The sequence below is a fragment of the Trypanosoma brucei genome, chromosome 9, assembly GCF_000002445.2.
Source record: "Trypanosoma brucei brucei TREU927 chromosome 9, whole genome shotgun sequence".
Lineage (NCBI taxonomy): Eukaryota > Euglenozoa > Kinetoplastea > Trypanosomatida > Trypanosomatidae > Trypanosoma > Trypanosoma brucei.
Window position 1 is genome coordinate 1,611,592 of NC_007282.1, and position 14,840 is coordinate 1,626,431.

Consider the following 14,840-nt stretch of genomic DNA (forward strand, 5'->3'; position numbering starts at 1 on the left):
ACACCTTTCAGCGAGTCATGTCCCTTCCAACTTCCCATAGCCACACTTACACGCATAAGCACCACAAAATTCCCTCATGAATGGTAAGTTGGTGTAGACACTTCAAGGTATGGAAAATAGACATACAGAACAGAAAAAAATATATAATACGAGGACAGACACTAACAATGCACCGCTTTCTTACAAATGCATACAGTACTATTCTGTTCACCACGTGTCGCAGACGGATTTAATAACGAAACACTAGGCACAAGCAGCCGCTCAACACCAAAAACCAAGGGGCAAAATTTTTATTTCTGAGCGGCACCCTCTCCTTTGCCTTGTCGAGCGCAATCATCGCACACCTTAACAGCCTCTGTAAATCCAACGGATGGGATGGTTGCCAGAGCTCCACTGCATTTGGCACACACCAGCCGACCACAGTTACGGCAGTGATGCCGAGAGAAGCGCCCAATCGACCCACGGCAAACCATACAAGTGGTGGTAGAGTCATCCGGCTGCCAAACTTTTACGCGTCGCTGCTTCTGACGGAAACAAACCGTGCATTCCCACAAGGACGGTGGCAAACTAAACTTTGTACCACATTCAGGGCATTTGGGAGCATATATGCGGTTAAACAAGTCTTTGTTCACCTGTGAAGGGCCCTTCGCAGTGTGTTGAACCTTCTTTTGTTCTATAGTTTGTTTCACCTCACAAAACTCCAACGGATGGGAGGCAACATATTCTTCCCAAGCTGCCTTCTGCGATTTTCGTTCCTCTTTGCGTCTTGCTTCTTCTGCAGCCAATGCCTCCTCCTCTGCCCGAAGTTGCCGTTCCCGCTCCCGTGCCTCACGACGGAGTCGGCGCCTCTCTTCCTTTTGTCTCCTTTCCTCTTCCCTAGCGAGTGCTGCCGCCTCCTCTGCAGCTTCCTGCTCTGCTAGCGCTGCGGCTTCTTCAGCTGCTAACTCTTCCTCTCGTCTCTTGCGGCGTTCCTCTCGGCGCCGCTCCCGTTCCTCTTCCTCTTCCCGTTGCCGCCTTTCCTCTTCTTCCTGTTGTCGCCTCTCCTCTTCTGCCTCCTGCTGCCGACGGAGTTCCTCCTCCTCCTCACGTTCCCGTTGCTGACGTAACAACTCGGCTTTACGTCGCTCCGATCGTTCCCTGCGTTCCTGAAGGGCAGCACGAAGTTCACCCCAAATTTTCTCCGCATGATGGTCAGTGGCCATTTCGCTGTATATTTTTGCCATGTCCATTACTGAGACATGCTCGAGAAGGGCCATCTCATCCTCGGAGATATTCCCCTTCAGCGCCTTCAACAGGCGCTGAACGGGTTCTCCGAGATCCTCAAACCGGATAGTGCCTTTGGTGGACAGTGCGCCTGGTGGTATGAACTACCTTGTGAAAAGATACGGAGAATGAAGGCTGAAAGCAATGAAACAGTTCACAATGAACAGGTGAAATAAGGAAGCGGACAAGCAATAATACACACACATATGTATTTATTTATTTTTTTTAGAAACTGGTAGTGAAGGGTAAACAGGTGTTACAGGGGGTCATATTCATTTTTTAAAAAAAAGTACACACAGAGGGAACAAACGCCATGATGTACACGTAGATCATAAGACCCTTCTGCCTCCTCTCCCCCTTTCTATTCCCCTTGGGTTCGCGAGCGTAAGAGTTACAACTTATTGTGGGACAAACTTATTTGGCATCTTTTTCACTTTTCATATTACTACCAATGTTACTCGCTGCCGATGCCGCAGTACTCCTCTTCACCCCCGCCCAAATATAATGACCGGTGTATAACCTACTGGAAAGACGGAAGCTTAAATGTAATTGACGTGAGGCAAAAGTCTTAAGAACGTCTGGACACGCTACAATATGCCGCATCTCTATTTGTGAAACACCATGGTTAAGCGCACATCTTGACAGATCAGCGGGTGGAATAAACTTGGCCCAGTCGTGCGTTCCGGGTTCCACTATGCCAGTGATATGTTCCGCCACGACAATAAAGCTCAATGCGGTAAAAAGTGACTTATCCATGGTGGAAATTACAAGCACGCCACCGGGTTTTGTTGCTGCGCAAATATCGTGCAAAAATGCCGCCGCATCGCTCACGTGTTCAATTACCTCCGAAGCCACTACAAGTTCAAATTGCCGTCCTTCTCCCTCCACCACCTCGTGAAGTGGCACACAACGATATGCAAGCGATGCTTGTGGAGTAATATCACGGAGAACTCGCTGACGCCGCTCCTCTGCTACGGCAATACTTTCCTTACACATGTCAATGCCCAATACATCACCACCTAATCGTGCAATGCTCTCAGAAAGAATACCTCCACCACAACCAACATCCAATACACTCATTCCTGGTCTTATTCCTGCTGTAGCAGCCAAGTCGGATGGAGTAAATGCGCACCGGCATGCCTTATTTATGAACTCAACGCGTACAGGATTGAATTGATGTAATGTACGTAAGGGACCTTGCGGGCACCACCAATATTTCTGCAAGCGACTGAACTTAGAAATCTCAGCAGCTGATACGCCGCGAGCCATTGCTGAGGACATGTGAAAACACCACGAAACCGACAAATAACAAATAATAGCCGTGGTAATATACCAAACTATAATAATAATTATTATTATATATAGATGGATATATATAGATACAGATACAGATATATGCTACTGATATATTCGCTATGAACTTTCTTGTAACTAACCGCGTAGGGGCGCCGGATTCTTCTCTTTTTTTTTTCCTTTTCACCTTCCCCCCCTACCTTTTTTAGTCAAAAGTGCGAGGGTGATAATCACCTAACATTTAAAGGTGTCGCAACCATAGGGAGGAACAGAGAAAAAAAAGGCACAAAGACATTAATATATGAATAAATATATGTGAGGAGAACGTAGACAGGAGCAGAGGAAAAAGAAAATAATCGCGAATAGTGAAGCAATCGAGATACCGTTACGGGGAAGTGTAAACGCATCGCCGTAAAAAGTCTACATTTTATCGTTTCTTTTCAAAAATTTTCTTCACCCTTCGTATTTGTGGGCGCGTGTGTGAGAAATTAGTTTCTTGTGTATCTCTCTCTCTCTCTCTCTGTGTGTTTGTTTGTTTGTTTGTTTTATTGCTATTATTACTTTTTCCCCTTCCTTTTGTCTTCGCGCCCTTTAATCGGTATCCCATTCAGAGGGGGGTTTTCCTCTACGTGAAAGTTTAAAAATCCAAATGTGAAGCGGTAGCGGCGAAAGTTATGGTAACACCATTACCGAAATGACAAACAAGAAAAATACAAATAAAATCAAGTAATAGACGATAGTAAGTGGTCAAGGTTTTTTCTTTTCATTTTCAAAGAAAAAAAAGAAAAAAAGAAACTAAAAGAACGAAAGAGTAAACACACTAGATGCTTTTAATCGACTCCTTCGGGGGTATTGAAAAATAATAAAACACCGCTCGAGAGGATGGGAAGGGGAGGTATAAAAAGAAGCAACTCATCACACTCGAATTTTTTACTTTTATCCGTTTTCATACAAATGCATGGACATATATATATATATATATACGCAACAAGACAAAACAAGCACAACGTATCGTATCGTATACCGTCGTATCGCCTCCATTTTTCTTTTTTTTCCCCTGCTTCTGCTGCTGCTACTGTTTTTGTTGTCTGTCTGTTTTATTTGTTTTATTTTGCTTCTACTCTCGTAGCCTTCGATTCCACTCGCCTTCCGTTACCTTCTGCCAAATGTACGAAAAGAAAAAAAGGAAAAGAAACGTTTTACAACAATCCTTCTCACGAGGCAAATTCACACGTATCATTTCCCCCCTCTCTAACCACTTCTCCTTTTGTTTATATATCTATTTATTTATTACCACGCCTTTTTCCACCTTATGTCCTCCGAGTTTCCCTTCACCGTATACATATATATATATATATATATATATTCCCAATAGTTTCTTTGATCCCACACTCTTTTTTTCTTTTCCTTATCCTTTTTTTTCTCTAACAATGGAAAAGAATTATCATCGCAGCCACCAGGTAGCGACGAAAAAAAAAACAAACAAAGAAACAAAAGAAGAAAATAACAACAACACCAAAAGTGTCCAGAAAATAAAGGGGAGGGGAGGAAAGAAAAAAAAGAATGAGTAAAAATATTTAAAATATTTAATGTCATCCGTAAGAACATGCCATAAGGAAGGTTTGGAAAAAAAAAATGAGATATTCGGGATGATGAAGTAACCGGCACCGCTTAAGGAGGTAAAGAGGTAACAAAAGATTGAGAGAAGTGAAAAAAAAATGAGGATGAAAATGTAACGAAAAGGGGAAAGAACAAGAAGGAGAGGAAAGGGGAGAAAAAAAGAGAGAGAGAGTAGAAAACAAAACAAACAAACAAACAATAATAATTATTATTATTATTATATTAATTAAGTACACCCATGCACAGGAGGGAAGGGAAAGGGAAAATATGATGGGGTAAAGCCGCTGTATTCCACTCCTTATAGTTTTAAAACTTATGTACATTCACAAAAGCACGCATTCGTGTGGTACAATAAGTCAAGTTTGGAGCGAATAGGAAAGGTGGGCAGAGAAGATGTAACGAACAACGAAGATAAATGGAAGGGGAATTTTTTAAGTGAAGGAAGAAAAGAGGGAGAAAACAATTCATGCGCACTGCTCGTTTCTCCATTTACTTTTTTTGTTGCTGTTGTTTATTAATTAATTTCTCTTTTATTACTTCTTTCCGTTTAACGGAAGAAATATAAATATATACACAAGAATCCCCCCTTTCACATTACTAACTGGAAAAATAATTACTTGAGCAAGTAGTATTAGTAAACACACACCTTTCTAATTTTTCAACAAAAAGCGCAGAAATAAGATATAATACCGATGGTAATTTAATTGATCATAGAGCTTACTTCGCTTAATGACGCACCGACCTTCACAAACATACACTCATGTATGAAAGTTTACGTTTGTTTTCACACAAAAATGTAACTGAGAAAACAAACAAAATTCGAAACCGTACATAAATTGTTACTCACTGCAAGAGCCGAAAGACGACCACTCCCAAATATAAACAAACATAAGCGTAAGCGCAAACGGACAATAAAAACGAGTACATATACATATATACATATATATATATATGATCTGTATGCATAATGATAATAATAGTAACAGTGACTTTTATACAGTAGCTACGCACGGACTCAGTTGCCGTTGCAGCGCGTCTAACTGTACATTCAATATATAAAAAAGGTAAAAAAATATTTAAAGATAGAAAAATGGCATGTCGTTGATAAGTATTGGGGAACGCCTTAAATCTAAAGTACGCAAAAGGGCCACGAATCCCTGACCGGGTACACACGCACAACCAAAGAGAACTACAAGAAAAAAAACATTGTTGACTTACGATGTTCGAGTCTGTATTCACAGAGCCGTTGCGTACCTGTTATTTAAAAACGTTGTTGCGACATTGTTTGCTTGCTTCTTTTTTTGTTTTTTTTGTTATTGTTTTCGCCATCGTTGTTATTGTGACAACGTCTATAAGTATAAGCACGCACAAAAAACACATGCACACACAAATGGCGATAGTACGGAGCTGCAGCAGGAAGGAGAAGTAACTGTCATTAATCGACTCACCGCAGTCATTTTCCACGACAAAAAAAAAAAGGAACTGCAGCACTAAAATGACGTGCCACCAGTGTCCTTTCCTTCCCTTTACTTCATTTTTACCTTTTTCTTTGTCTGTCACTCTCTCTCTCTCAAACACACACGTCGCCGGATTCGAACACAATCAAATCCATTCAATACTTACAGAATTCCTAACGCAGAACACCACGCTGCCTTCTTTGCAGTAATACCTACGAGCGTCCTGTCCGTGATCATTTCCGGTCGTACATTTGCGCGCCGGAGGGTAACAAGCGCCTGCAAAGCCTCAGGATTTTGAAGACAACTGCCCACTTCAGCAGGACAACATTGATGAGCCGCTATAACACCTATTGCAGGAGACCGAAGTATCATATGTGAAATACGCCCAACATTCCCTTCTAATCGCGCAGTGAAGGGAACATTCAAAATAAGTGAAGGAACTGGCGCCTCCGTGTTGCCGCCCGTCTGCACCAAACACCTGCTCGCTGTTGCTGTTGTGTTCCCCAATTCATTAATATTATTAGTAGAAACCTTTGTTGCATCACACTCAGACGGGGAGGGACATTTCTCAAGACTGTGCGTAACGGGCTGCGGGCACCAGCCAAGAAATGGACGAGTATGTGCCAATACAATAGTTCCTTGAAACTGACAAGGATCAGCAGCACCACTCGTCGTTAAGTGCCGTTCCACTTTCACATGTTCAAAGTCGAATCCACAAAGAAGAGTAATGAAAAAATCCTCTACGAGTTTTGCACCACCCACCTGCCCATTAACCTGGCAGGTGAAATCGCTGTCATGCGTACGCATACCACTAAAAGTTTCACCAAATCCATATGTATGTAAGTCAGGTCCCTTAACGCCTTTGCAAAAGGGGCTCCAAAACCGCTGCATCACACGCCCCATGTCGAATGGATTGTGCGGTTCTTGCAGTGGACAGCGGACGACACGCGTACGCCACGACATGTTATGCCGAAGCAACGGAGTTGCCGAAACAAAAAACGGTAGCGGCCGCAGTGGAAGTTTCAATGAGGGAATCCGGAGAAACAAAAAGGGACGGCTGGTGCCGATATTTTAATACTTATTTATAGATTAATTGATGTCTGTTCACTAAAGTTAAGCCCCGTATATTAACTTTTAGTTGCTGTTTTTTTTTCCCGGTCCGAAGTGCTTGGATGCAATTTACCCTCTACTATTATGGGAACAGAGTAGTAGTTATTGTTATTTCTACTACTCGTCTTATCCTAACTCCACCAAGCCACAACCCGTTCTGTCAAATTTTCTTTGTAACCTCTTATTTTTTTTTCCTCTATTCTTCCGTAACTATGGGAGAACAGCTGTAAATAAATATATATATATATGTAGTATATATCAGGCAATGCACCTGAGCACTACAAGGCTACACTGATATATTCCCTATAAGTTTGCGAAATAGGTGTAAAATCCCCGCCGCGTACCGTAATTCAGGGCGGATGAAAACACACAAAAGAAAACTATTGATTTCACGTTTACTTTCCGCATGCAACAACGCAAAATAAAAGAAAACAATAAGAAACAAACAATAAAATGTGGGAAAGAAAGTTAATGGCGTATACTTTAGGTAAATTTCACAACATGAGCAACCAATAACAGGCGACAACAGCAGTAAAGTAATACTCCGTTCCCACTCCTAATACAAAGTAGCGAGACTCAGAATGTGGTGAACGAAGGGCAGAGGGAGCAAAAAACGCTGTCAAACAAGAATAAAGGAAGGATAAAACTTTTTTTTTTAATAAAAGGGGGAGAGCAAGGGAGAACAACCATATAGAAAGAAGATAATAATGATAACAATAAATAATAATAATTTATTTATTTATTTTTTGGGGGGAAGGGCAGCGCTGCGTAGCAGGTAGCCTATGTGTAACTTTCCATTTGAAAAGAAGTTCCGCTATCATAAGTGAATTAAAGTACACATGGCGCCTAAGGAACCACGCCCCTCCCTCTCGTGTAAAATAGTCATGTGAATTGGAAATAATAAGACTGTACACGCGGCGCAGTGGAATATTTTCTTTGGTTAATTTGCTCTCCTCTTCGTTTGTACTTTCTTGTTGTTGCTGTTGTTTTTTTTTTGCTTCTTTTTTTTCCGTACAAATTCTACTTTCCTCCCTTTCCACTTCAGGAACCCCATGTATGATAGTGATGTCGTAGTACTTTCTTTGGTTTTTTTTTCCCCTCCCTGTCAACTTCCAGCGTACACACGGTATTTCACCCGTCACTGACCTCCTTCCCAAAAATTATTGCCAGAGTGCTTGTGAAACAACGGAGAAAAAAAACAAAGAGGTATCGTATCCTGACAGTGGCCATATTGTCGTGGACACCGTTATGTAAAGGGTCATGGTTGCACGTTGAAGCAAAAAAAAAAAGATGAGAAGACAAAAAGTAATCAACAGAATGAATAAAAGGAAGTCGGTAACCATGGGGAAATACCGGCTGTTGATTGGAAGAAACACAGATGATAATTATTTGAGTAACAACTTAACTACCCCCCGCCCGTTCATTTCAGCAAAGGGTAGTTTGTGTAACTGACACCATCCTTCAGGATTCTAGAAATTGTTAAAGCAATATACGACATCCAAAAAATCACAAAGAACAAAATCTCACCACGCATCCAATACCGTGGCACAAACAGCATCGAGAAACTCACAAGGGTCGCTAGCACTGCAGCTGCCATACCACCAAGTACCATTCTGTTGAGCCCTGAAAAGTTACGGGAAAATGGACTCTCAAATTGAGTGTGGAAAAGAGCAGGATCATGCTGACACGTGAGTAGAGAAACGGCATCCTGTTTCTGTCCATCAAAGAAATTTTGTTGCCACCAGCGGCGCAGTGCGATTCGCACCACATCAAACGTGGCCGGTCCCCATTCCCCAGTTAGTAGAAAGTCCACAAAATGGGGGTCGCTTCCAGCGTACAACCTGGAAAGTGAAATTCCCAGTTCAACCCACATATGCTTACATCTCTCTACGCTGCAATGAAACTCACCATTCCCTCGCGCTCCGTCACTTCCATCATCCTCATCTTCATACTCATCCTCATCGTCACTGAGGTTCATTTCTTCCCCATGCCCAAGTACATACCTAATCATCTGAGGAAGAATGTTAATAGCAATCATGGACTGAACAAGGTTTGTCCGATCCAAGCAATCCAAACAGTTCACCCGAACGTAATGTTTCTGCTGGTGGACAAGAACCAACTCGCAAGTCGCCCCGTCAGCATCAGCGGTGCTGGGAACAGATGGAGGCGATGACCCACTCGATGGAGACGGATGTCCTTCATTGCTAAACTTCCAAAAATCTACGAACTGCGATCCACCTTCGTTTTTCCTATTTAGCAGAGTATCAACTTCCATTCGCATTAAGTTGTAAGGCGCATTTTTAGCCCTCCGTTCCTTTACGTTGTATTTTGTATAATAAACGTCAACGGGCCTTGAGAGAGCGCCATTCCCTTCACGAAGTTTTAATGCCGCTGCTTCGAACGCCTTTGAAATTGGCAACTCGGCTTTGCTAAGCGACGTGGTGTCAAGACAATGGATAGATGTCATCCCATCGAATAAAGCCAAAAGGGCATTTAAATGCAAGACCAGTTCATCAACCCCTGACGATGGCGAAGATATGGTAATCGTGGGGATGAATGTTAAATTCGCTGGCTGACTCCAGCAACGAGGCACAGAACCACGAAGAATGGTAAAGGCTGCCACGCGCTGCTTTTCATTAGCGGCCTTATCCCCCTCGTTTCCCGACGCTAAAGGAAAGACCCAAAGCGTTGATGCAGAAAAGTTCGCTGCAATCCCACTACCAGCATTGTCAAGCCCACGCCGATTGTATCGCGTACCCGCCCACCGGTAACTAAGGCGATTGATGAGCAACATCTGAACACCCTCCTCGGGGGAAGTAGTCGCCTCCACAATACCCCTAATAAACGCAGGAACGTACACGTGGTAATCACAATTCAGCGAAGCTACAACCTCATCAAACGCACCAAGCAGAGGCGAATTCCACTGGAAAACCACCCGCTGCGATATTTGTCCCTCGGAAGAAATCGCTAAAGAAAAGGCGCCACCACCCTTCACGCTGCTGCCATTCAACGACGGCGTGAGTACCTCCTTCATACCCTTCACAACATCACCAGGTTCCAGGGTTAAGTTCGCAGTCGGTGAATAGTAAAAATAAGAAGCACCGCAATGTTGCTCCGACTGCGCACAAAAGCTATCGACAACCCTACAATACTCTAAAACCATTTCTTCCCTGGCATGGCTTTGTGAAGAACCCTGCGAAGCGCTTGCTTCATCTTTCTCGCCTGAACCACCATCACCACCGTCCCCACTCTTATTCACGGACAGGTCAGACGCTGTTTCCGGTAGTCGAAGCCACGACAGCTGCTTTACCGCAAACACGTCGTGGGTCTCCCCAATAGTTAATGTGGTAATACGTTCCCGTTCAGAAACATACAAAAGTATCGACGCAGAGCCAATGCGAAGAACACCAAATAAAGCATAACAGGGAATACAACGGACCGGTGTAAACTCTTCAAATCCAGAGGAGGAAGCATCGGACATAACTCCATCATCAACCACATCACAAACCGCCTTTTCAGAATCTTTGCTAACATGAGAAACGGCATCATCCGCAGCCACATTACTCGGCAACACGAAACATTGACGCTCCAAATTCCAAATAAGTCTGGGATAAGAATCATCATTAGGGACAAAAGAGGCAGATTCACCATCAATAACGATATTTCCAAAAAAATCCCCTACAGACATAATTCACCTACAACTAAAAATAAAAAACAATAAATGTCAAACTATTTCCTAAGGGGTAAAGATAATTATGCACTCACCAACATAAATCTCCAAAAAAAAAAGGAAATATAAATACAAGAAAAAGCAAAAAAAAAACAAAAACTCGCTACAAACAAAACAACTACATAAAATAGAATAAACAAAAAATTAAAAGAACAATATAACAAACATTATCCAGCGGAAAAAACAAAGACTTACACAAAAAAAAAACATCAAACAACAACCTAATCCACAAAGCAAAAAGTTATTTTCAAAAAAGAACACCCAAACACTTACTCAGAAGTCAAACAGACAAAATTAACTGATGTCAGCATCAAATAAATTCAGCTGAAACACGGATTTGACAGACTCATCATTGACACAAAACAAGGTAAGAGCAACACCACCAAACAGTTCAGAGCAGGAATAAGAAGGAGGGCGGCATGTACATATGTGTGTGGGGTAATGTTGGTGTAATGGGGAAAAGGTGAGAAAGTTACCGTACGCCTCGGACGCAGGACGCACGCGGCTGGAATGTTGTGCGGCGCCCCAGAAACTATCGTAACACTCGTGCTCAATCCATGTTCGGGTGTGTGTCATAAGACCGTCGTAAGTGGTTTATCGTCATGGGCAAAGTACAAGGTGTATCCGCAGTGACCAAAGAGACAATGCAGAATCTGGCAAAGAGAAAGGGCGAAAGCCAAGCAATAAGGGTGGTTTCAAATGTAAAACAAGGAAAAAGGGAGGGGAGGGGGGTGACAGTAACCACACACATGGTATGATAACGTGCCACGACGAAACCAAACACCATCAGCCGGGGAAAGAAGAATATTCTTTAAATGGGTTATTGTCATTCAAATACACTCAGAGACTCCAGTCCATTGATGTCATCAAGTAGCGCGTTTACGACAGGTTAGGTGTACCGCAAAGCAACTCTCGGAGCGCACCAAGATGGCCTACGGCATGCAATCACAAAACGGCCGCTCCATGGCTAAAGCCCCTTTTTCATTTTTGTTGTCCATAAAAACACTGAAGGGAGAAAACAGAGGAAGGAGAAGGTAACAATATCAAACAAGAGAAGAGTGTGCACTAACCAATAACCTCCGTTATAATTCTCGGACCACGTGAGTGTGCAAACAAGGACACAGAAATGTTAGCCCAAGACACAACTCCAATGTGGGCCTTCCCCTACGGTTACTGCCCCAACACATAATTGTAATTATAATAATAACCATAATCATAATTATACACCTGACGTCAAGTGAAAAAAACTCGGCGCGTCAGAAACAATATTAGCGTCACGGGTTCTGTTCAGATGTTGCTGTTAATTTGTTATATTAGGTATTCATCACACGCACCTACTCGCCGAACTGCTAACCCCACACGTCAGCTCGGAGCGAAAGATAGAGTTCACAGTTGCATCGACATAGTGTGTTTCCGTTCCGCCTACGCGGTATCGGAAGCTCTTTCATCAGTGGCGGGGAACGACGGATGGGGGATAAACACTTAACAGAGGGGAAAATGTGCATGAAATAGGTAATACAATAAGAGAAGGGGGAAGTAAACAGGGAATCACGGAAGTAAGGTTCAGTGCAGGTCTGTGTTATGGTGTCCTCACAGGTTCTCGGTGCAATTTGAACATATTGTACATCGTCACCTACTACATTCCCTCTCGACTACCCCGCCACTCACAACATTATACTGCCGCCCACATTAGCCATTCCAAACTCACTGCGGTAATGTATCCTCGTGTGTGCTTGCGTGTATATGTGTATATATGTGTATGTGTATGGAGTCGCGCCCAAGTGCCCGAGGTTGAGTACCTGAAGGACACGATAGCCATCAGACCCGAAAGGTGATTTGTGTTGTATAGATCCCTCATGAATATGACGTCGGAACATGTTTGGACGCTCAACTAGTTTCCATCATCGGCCACACACATACACAAACATACAAGCACACACACACACACACACACTCACATATATATATATATATATACATACACGACAAACCTCCGCACACCCAAACACTTACTCAGAAGTCAAACAGACAAAATTAACTGATGTCAGCATCAAATAAATTCAGCTGAAACACGGATTTGACAGACTCATCATTGACACAAAACAAGGTAAGAGCAACACCACCAAACAGTTCAGAGCAGGAATAAGAAGGAGGGCGGCATGTACATATGTGTGTGGGGTAATGTTGGTGTAATGGGGAAAAGGTGAGAAAGTTACCGTACGCCTCGGACGCAGGACGCACGCGGCTGGAATGTTGTGCGGCGCCCCAGAAACTATCGTAACACTCGTGCTCAATCCATGTTCGGGTGTGTGTCATAAGACCGTCGTAAGTGGTTTATCGTCATGGGCAAAGTACAAGGTGTATCCGCAGTGACCAAAGAGACAATGCAGAATCTGGCAAAGAGAAAGGGCGAAAGCCAAGCAATAAGGGTGGTTTCAAATGTAAAACAAGGAAAAAGGGAGGGGAGGGGGGTGACAGTAACCACACACATGGTATGATAACGTGCCACGACGAAACCAAACACCATCAGCCGGGGAAAGAAGAATATTCTTTAAATGGGTTATTGTCATTCAAATACACTCAGAGACTCCAGTCCATTGATGTCATCAAGTAGCGCGTTTACGACAGGTTAGGTGTACCGCAAAGCAACTCTCGGAGCGCACCAAGATGGCCTACGGCATGCAATCACAAAACGGCCGCTCCATGGCTAAAGCCCCTTTTTCATTTTTGTTGTCCATAAAAACACTGAAGGGAGAAAACAGAGGAAGGAGAAGGTAACAATATCAAACAAGAGAAGAGTGTGCACTAACCAATAACCTCCGTTATAATTCTCGGACCACGTGAGTGTGCAAACAAGGACACAGAAATGTTAGCCCAAGACACAACTCCAATGTGGGCCTTCCCCTACGGTTACTGCCCCAACACATAATTGTAATTATAATAATAACCATAATCATAATTATACACCTGACGTCAAGTGAAAAAAACTCGGCGCGTCAGAAACAATATTAGCGTCACGGGTTCTGTTCAGATGTTGCTGTTAATTTGTTATATTAGGTATTCATCACACGCACCTACTCGCCGAACTGCTAACCCCACACGTCAGCTCGGAGCGAAAGATAGAGTTCACAGTTGCATCGACATAGTGTGTTTCCGTTCCGCCTACGCGGTATCGGAAGCTCTTTCATCAGTGGCGGGGAACGACGGATGGGGGATAAACACTTAACAGAGGGGAAAATGTGCATGGAATAGGTAATACAATAAGAGAAGGGGGAAGTAAACAGGGAATCACGGAAGTAAGGTTCAGTGCAGGTCTGTGTTATGGTGTCCTCACAGGTTCTCGGTGCAATTTGAACATATTGTACATCGTCACCCACTACATTCCCTCTCGACTACCCCGCCACTCACAACATTATACTGCCGCCCACATTAGCCATTCCAAACTCACTGCGGTAATGTATCCTCGTGTGTGCTTGCGTGTATATGTGTATATATGTGTATATATGTGTATGTGTATGGAGTCGCGCCCAAGTGCCCGAGGTTGAGTACCTGAAGGACACGATAGCCATCAGACCCGAAAGGTGATTTGTGTTGTATAGATCCCTCATGAATATGACGTCGGAACATGTTTGGACGCTCAACTAGTTTCCATCATCGGCCACACACATACACAAACATACAAGCACACACACATACACACACTCACATATATATATATATATATATATACATACACGACAAACCTCCGCACACCCAAACACTTACTCAGAAGTCAAACAGACAAAATTAACTGATGTCAGCATCAAATAAATTCAGCTGAAACACGGATTTGACAGACTCATCATTGACACAAAACAAGGTAAGAGCAACACCACCAAACAGTTCAGAGCAGGAATAAGAAGGAGGGCGGCATGTACATATGTGTGTGGGGTAATCTTGGTGTAATGGGGAAAAGGTGAGAAAGTTACCGTACGCCTCGGACGCAGGACGCACGCGGCTGGAATGTTGTGCGGCGCCCCAGAAACTATCGTAACACTCGTGCTCAATCCATGTTCGGGTGTGTGTCATAAGACCGTCGTAAGTGGTTTATCGTCATGGGCAAAGTACAAGGTGTATCCGCAGTGACCAAAGAGACAATGCAGAATCTGGCAAAGAGAAAGGGCGAAAGCCAAGCAATAAGGGTGGTTTCAAATGTAAAACAAGGAAAAAGGGAGGGGAGGGGGGTGACAGTAACCACACACATGGTATGATAACGTGCCACGACGAAACCAAACACCATCAGCCGGGGAAAGAAGAATATTCTTTAAATGGGTTATTGTCATTCAAATACACTCAGAGACTCCAGTCCATTGATGTCATCAAGTAGC

At 43.3% G+C, this 14,840-nt stretch overlaps 8 protein-coding genes and 21 non-coding genes across 29 annotated transcripts, besides 14 other annotated features; 1 reads left to right on the forward strand and 28 right to left on the reverse strand.

The window, feature by feature from the left end:
- Nucleotides 1-290: 290 nt before the first annotated feature.
- On the reverse strand, nucleotides 291-1,256 carry Tb09.211.1950 (hypothetical protein, conserved; the record flags this gene model as incomplete). Its single annotated transcript, XM_822248.1, has 1 exon — nucleotides 291-1,256. One exon carries the CDS (start codon nucleotides 1,254-1,256, stop codon nucleotides 291-293), a length of 966 nt encoding a protein of 321 aa, XP_827341.1.
- Nucleotides 949-1,085: a sequence feature (CT-rich).
- Nucleotides 1,257-1,677: 421 nt separating the features above from the next.
- Nucleotides 1,678-2,544, reverse strand: Tb09.211.1960 (3-demethylubiquinone-9 3-methyltransferase, putative; the record flags this gene model as incomplete). Its single annotated transcript, XM_822249.1, has 1 exon — nucleotides 1,678-2,544. One exon carries the CDS (start codon nucleotides 2,542-2,544, stop codon nucleotides 1,678-1,680), a length of 867 nt encoding a protein of 288 aa, XP_827342.1.
- Nucleotides 2,545-2,601: 57 nt separating this feature from the next.
- Nucleotides 2,602-2,627: a sequence feature (AT_rich).
- Nucleotides 2,628-3,077: 450 nt separating this feature from the next.
- Nucleotides 3,078-3,102: a microsatellite.
- A 336-nt stretch (nucleotides 3,103-3,438) lies between these two features.
- Nucleotides 3,439-3,984, forward strand: Tb09.211.1970 (hypothetical protein, unlikely; the record flags this gene model as incomplete). Its single annotated transcript, XM_822250.1, has 1 exon — nucleotides 3,439-3,984. One exon carries the CDS (start codon nucleotides 3,439-3,441, stop codon nucleotides 3,982-3,984), a length of 546 nt encoding a protein of 181 aa, XP_827343.1.
- Nucleotides 3,894-3,922: a microsatellite.
- A 41-nt stretch (nucleotides 3,985-4,025) lies between the features above and the next one.
- Nucleotides 4,026-4,130: a sequence feature (A-rich).
- An 18-nt stretch (nucleotides 4,131-4,148) lies between these two features.
- Tb09.211.1980 (hypothetical protein, unlikely) lies at nucleotides 4,149-4,499 on the reverse strand (the record flags this gene model as incomplete). The annotated part of the gene is made up of 1 exon (XM_822251.1): nucleotides 4,149-4,499. One exon carries the CDS (start codon nucleotides 4,497-4,499, stop codon nucleotides 4,149-4,151), a length of 351 nt encoding a protein of 116 aa, XP_827344.1.
- Nucleotides 4,259-4,355: a sequence feature (GA-rich).
- Nucleotides 4,374-4,406: a sequence feature (AT_rich).
- A 520-nt stretch (nucleotides 4,500-5,019) lies between the features above and the next one.
- On the reverse strand, nucleotides 5,020-5,142 carry Tb09.211.1990 (hypothetical protein, unlikely; the record flags this gene model as incomplete). Its single annotated transcript, XM_822252.1, has 1 exon — nucleotides 5,020-5,142. The coding sequence occupies one exon, from the start codon at nucleotides 5,140-5,142 to the stop codon at nucleotides 5,020-5,022; it is 123 nt and encodes a 40-aa protein (XP_827345.1).
- Nucleotides 5,099-5,129: a microsatellite.
- Nucleotides 5,143-5,433: 291 nt separating the features above from the next.
- On the reverse strand, nucleotides 5,434-5,556 carry Tb09.211.2000 (hypothetical protein, unlikely; the record flags this gene model as incomplete). The annotated part of the gene is made up of 1 exon (XM_024642667.1): nucleotides 5,434-5,556. The coding sequence occupies one exon, from the start codon at nucleotides 5,554-5,556 to the stop codon at nucleotides 5,434-5,436; it is 123 nt and encodes a 40-aa protein (XP_024498457.1).
- A 239-nt stretch (nucleotides 5,557-5,795) lies between these two features.
- Tb09.211.2010 (hypothetical protein, conserved) lies at nucleotides 5,796-6,596 on the reverse strand (the record flags this gene model as incomplete). The annotated part of the gene is made up of 1 exon (XM_822254.1): nucleotides 5,796-6,596. One exon carries the CDS (start codon nucleotides 6,594-6,596, stop codon nucleotides 5,796-5,798), a length of 801 nt encoding a protein of 266 aa, XP_827347.1.
- A 374-nt stretch (nucleotides 6,597-6,970) lies between these two features.
- Nucleotides 6,971-6,991: a sequence feature (AT_rich).
- A 467-nt stretch (nucleotides 6,992-7,458) lies between these two features.
- Nucleotides 7,459-7,491: a sequence feature (AT_rich).
- A 672-nt stretch (nucleotides 7,492-8,163) lies between these two features.
- Nucleotides 8,164-10,431, reverse strand: Tb09.211.2020 (synaptojanin; the record flags this gene model as incomplete). Its single annotated transcript, XM_822255.1, has 1 exon — nucleotides 8,164-10,431. The coding sequence occupies one exon, from the start codon at nucleotides 10,429-10,431 to the stop codon at nucleotides 8,164-8,166; it is 2,268 nt and encodes a 755-aa protein (XP_827348.1).
- A 90-nt stretch (nucleotides 10,432-10,521) lies between these two features.
- Nucleotides 10,522-10,694: a sequence feature (A-rich).
- A 49-nt stretch (nucleotides 10,695-10,743) lies between these two features.
- Tb09_snoRNA_0009 lies at nucleotides 10,744-10,830 on the reverse strand. The gene has a single exon (XR_002989683.1). It is a non-coding gene; the product is annotated as an uncharacterized ncRNA (small nucleolar RNA).
- A 122-nt stretch (nucleotides 10,831-10,952) lies between these two features.
- Nucleotides 10,953-11,081, reverse strand: Tb09_snoRNA_0010. The gene has a single exon (XR_002989684.1). It is a non-coding gene; the product is annotated as an uncharacterized ncRNA (small nucleolar RNA).
- Nucleotides 11,082-11,256: 175 nt separating this feature from the next.
- Tb09_snoRNA_0011 lies at nucleotides 11,257-11,347 on the reverse strand. Its single transcript, XR_002989685.1, has one exon. It is a non-coding gene; the product is annotated as an uncharacterized ncRNA (small nucleolar RNA).
- A 33-nt stretch (nucleotides 11,348-11,380) lies between these two features.
- Nucleotides 11,381-11,453, reverse strand: Tb09_snoRNA_0012. Its single transcript, XR_002989686.1, has one exon. It is a non-coding gene; the product is annotated as an uncharacterized ncRNA (small nucleolar RNA).
- A 106-nt stretch (nucleotides 11,454-11,559) lies between these two features.
- On the reverse strand, nucleotides 11,560-11,634 carry Tb09_snoRNA_0013. The gene has a single exon (XR_002989687.1). It is a non-coding gene; the product is annotated as an uncharacterized ncRNA (small nucleolar RNA).
- A 92-nt stretch (nucleotides 11,635-11,726) lies between these two features.
- On the reverse strand, nucleotides 11,727-11,805 carry Tb09_snoRNA_0014. Its single transcript, XR_002989688.1, has one exon. It is a non-coding gene; the product is annotated as an uncharacterized ncRNA (small nucleolar RNA).
- A 27-nt stretch (nucleotides 11,806-11,832) lies between these two features.
- Tb09_snoRNA_0015 lies at nucleotides 11,833-11,928 on the reverse strand. Its single transcript, XR_002989689.1, has one exon. It is a non-coding gene; the product is annotated as an uncharacterized ncRNA (small nucleolar RNA).
- Nucleotides 11,929-12,032: 104 nt separating this feature from the next.
- On the reverse strand, nucleotides 12,033-12,107 carry Tb09_snoRNA_0016. Its single transcript, XR_002989690.1, has one exon. It is a non-coding gene; the product is annotated as an uncharacterized ncRNA (small nucleolar RNA).
- A 181-nt stretch (nucleotides 12,108-12,288) lies between these two features.
- Nucleotides 12,289-12,385, reverse strand: Tb09_snoRNA_0017. The gene has a single exon (XR_002989691.1). It is a non-coding gene; the product is annotated as an uncharacterized ncRNA (small nucleolar RNA).
- Nucleotides 12,383-12,482: a microsatellite.
- Nucleotide 12,483: 1 nt separating this feature from the next.
- On the reverse strand, nucleotides 12,484-12,570 carry Tb09_snoRNA_0018. The gene has a single exon (XR_002989692.1). It is a non-coding gene; the product is annotated as an uncharacterized ncRNA (small nucleolar RNA).
- Nucleotides 12,571-12,692: 122 nt separating this feature from the next.
- Tb09_snoRNA_0019 lies at nucleotides 12,693-12,821 on the reverse strand. Its single transcript, XR_002989693.1, has one exon. It is a non-coding gene; the product is annotated as an uncharacterized ncRNA (small nucleolar RNA).
- A 175-nt stretch (nucleotides 12,822-12,996) lies between these two features.
- Tb09_snoRNA_0020 lies at nucleotides 12,997-13,087 on the reverse strand. Its single transcript, XR_002989694.1, has one exon. It is a non-coding gene; the product is annotated as an uncharacterized ncRNA (small nucleolar RNA).
- Nucleotides 13,088-13,120: 33 nt separating this feature from the next.
- Tb09_snoRNA_0021 lies at nucleotides 13,121-13,193 on the reverse strand. The gene has a single exon (XR_002989695.1). It is a non-coding gene; the product is annotated as an uncharacterized ncRNA (small nucleolar RNA).
- A 106-nt stretch (nucleotides 13,194-13,299) lies between these two features.
- Nucleotides 13,300-13,374, reverse strand: Tb09_snoRNA_0022. Its single transcript, XR_002989696.1, has one exon. It is a non-coding gene; the product is annotated as an uncharacterized ncRNA (small nucleolar RNA).
- A 92-nt stretch (nucleotides 13,375-13,466) lies between these two features.
- Nucleotides 13,467-13,545, reverse strand: Tb09_snoRNA_0023. Its single transcript, XR_002989697.1, has one exon. It is a non-coding gene; the product is annotated as an uncharacterized ncRNA (small nucleolar RNA).
- Nucleotides 13,546-13,572: 27 nt separating this feature from the next.
- On the reverse strand, nucleotides 13,573-13,668 carry Tb09_snoRNA_0024. Its single transcript, XR_002989698.1, has one exon. It is a non-coding gene; the product is annotated as an uncharacterized ncRNA (small nucleolar RNA).
- A 104-nt stretch (nucleotides 13,669-13,772) lies between these two features.
- On the reverse strand, nucleotides 13,773-13,848 carry Tb09_snoRNA_0025. Its single transcript, XR_002989699.1, has one exon. It is a non-coding gene; the product is annotated as an uncharacterized ncRNA (small nucleolar RNA).
- A 103-nt stretch (nucleotides 13,849-13,951) lies between these two features.
- Nucleotides 13,952-13,990: a microsatellite.
- Nucleotides 13,991-14,038: 48 nt separating this feature from the next.
- Nucleotides 14,039-14,135, reverse strand: Tb09_snoRNA_0026. The gene has a single exon (XR_002989700.1). It is a non-coding gene; the product is annotated as an uncharacterized ncRNA (small nucleolar RNA).
- Nucleotides 14,133-14,209: a microsatellite.
- Nucleotides 14,210-14,235: 26 nt separating this feature from the next.
- On the reverse strand, nucleotides 14,236-14,322 carry Tb09_snoRNA_0027. The gene has a single exon (XR_002989701.1). It is a non-coding gene; the product is annotated as an uncharacterized ncRNA (small nucleolar RNA).
- Nucleotides 14,323-14,472: 150 nt separating this feature from the next.
- On the reverse strand, nucleotides 14,473-14,573 carry Tb09_snoRNA_0028. Its single transcript, XR_002989702.1, has one exon. It is a non-coding gene; the product is annotated as an uncharacterized ncRNA (small nucleolar RNA).
- Nucleotides 14,574-14,748: 175 nt separating this feature from the next.
- On the reverse strand, nucleotides 14,749-14,839 carry Tb09_snoRNA_0029. The gene has a single exon (XR_002989703.1). It is a non-coding gene; the product is annotated as an uncharacterized ncRNA (small nucleolar RNA).
- Between the last annotated feature and the right edge of the window lies 1 nt (nucleotide 14,840).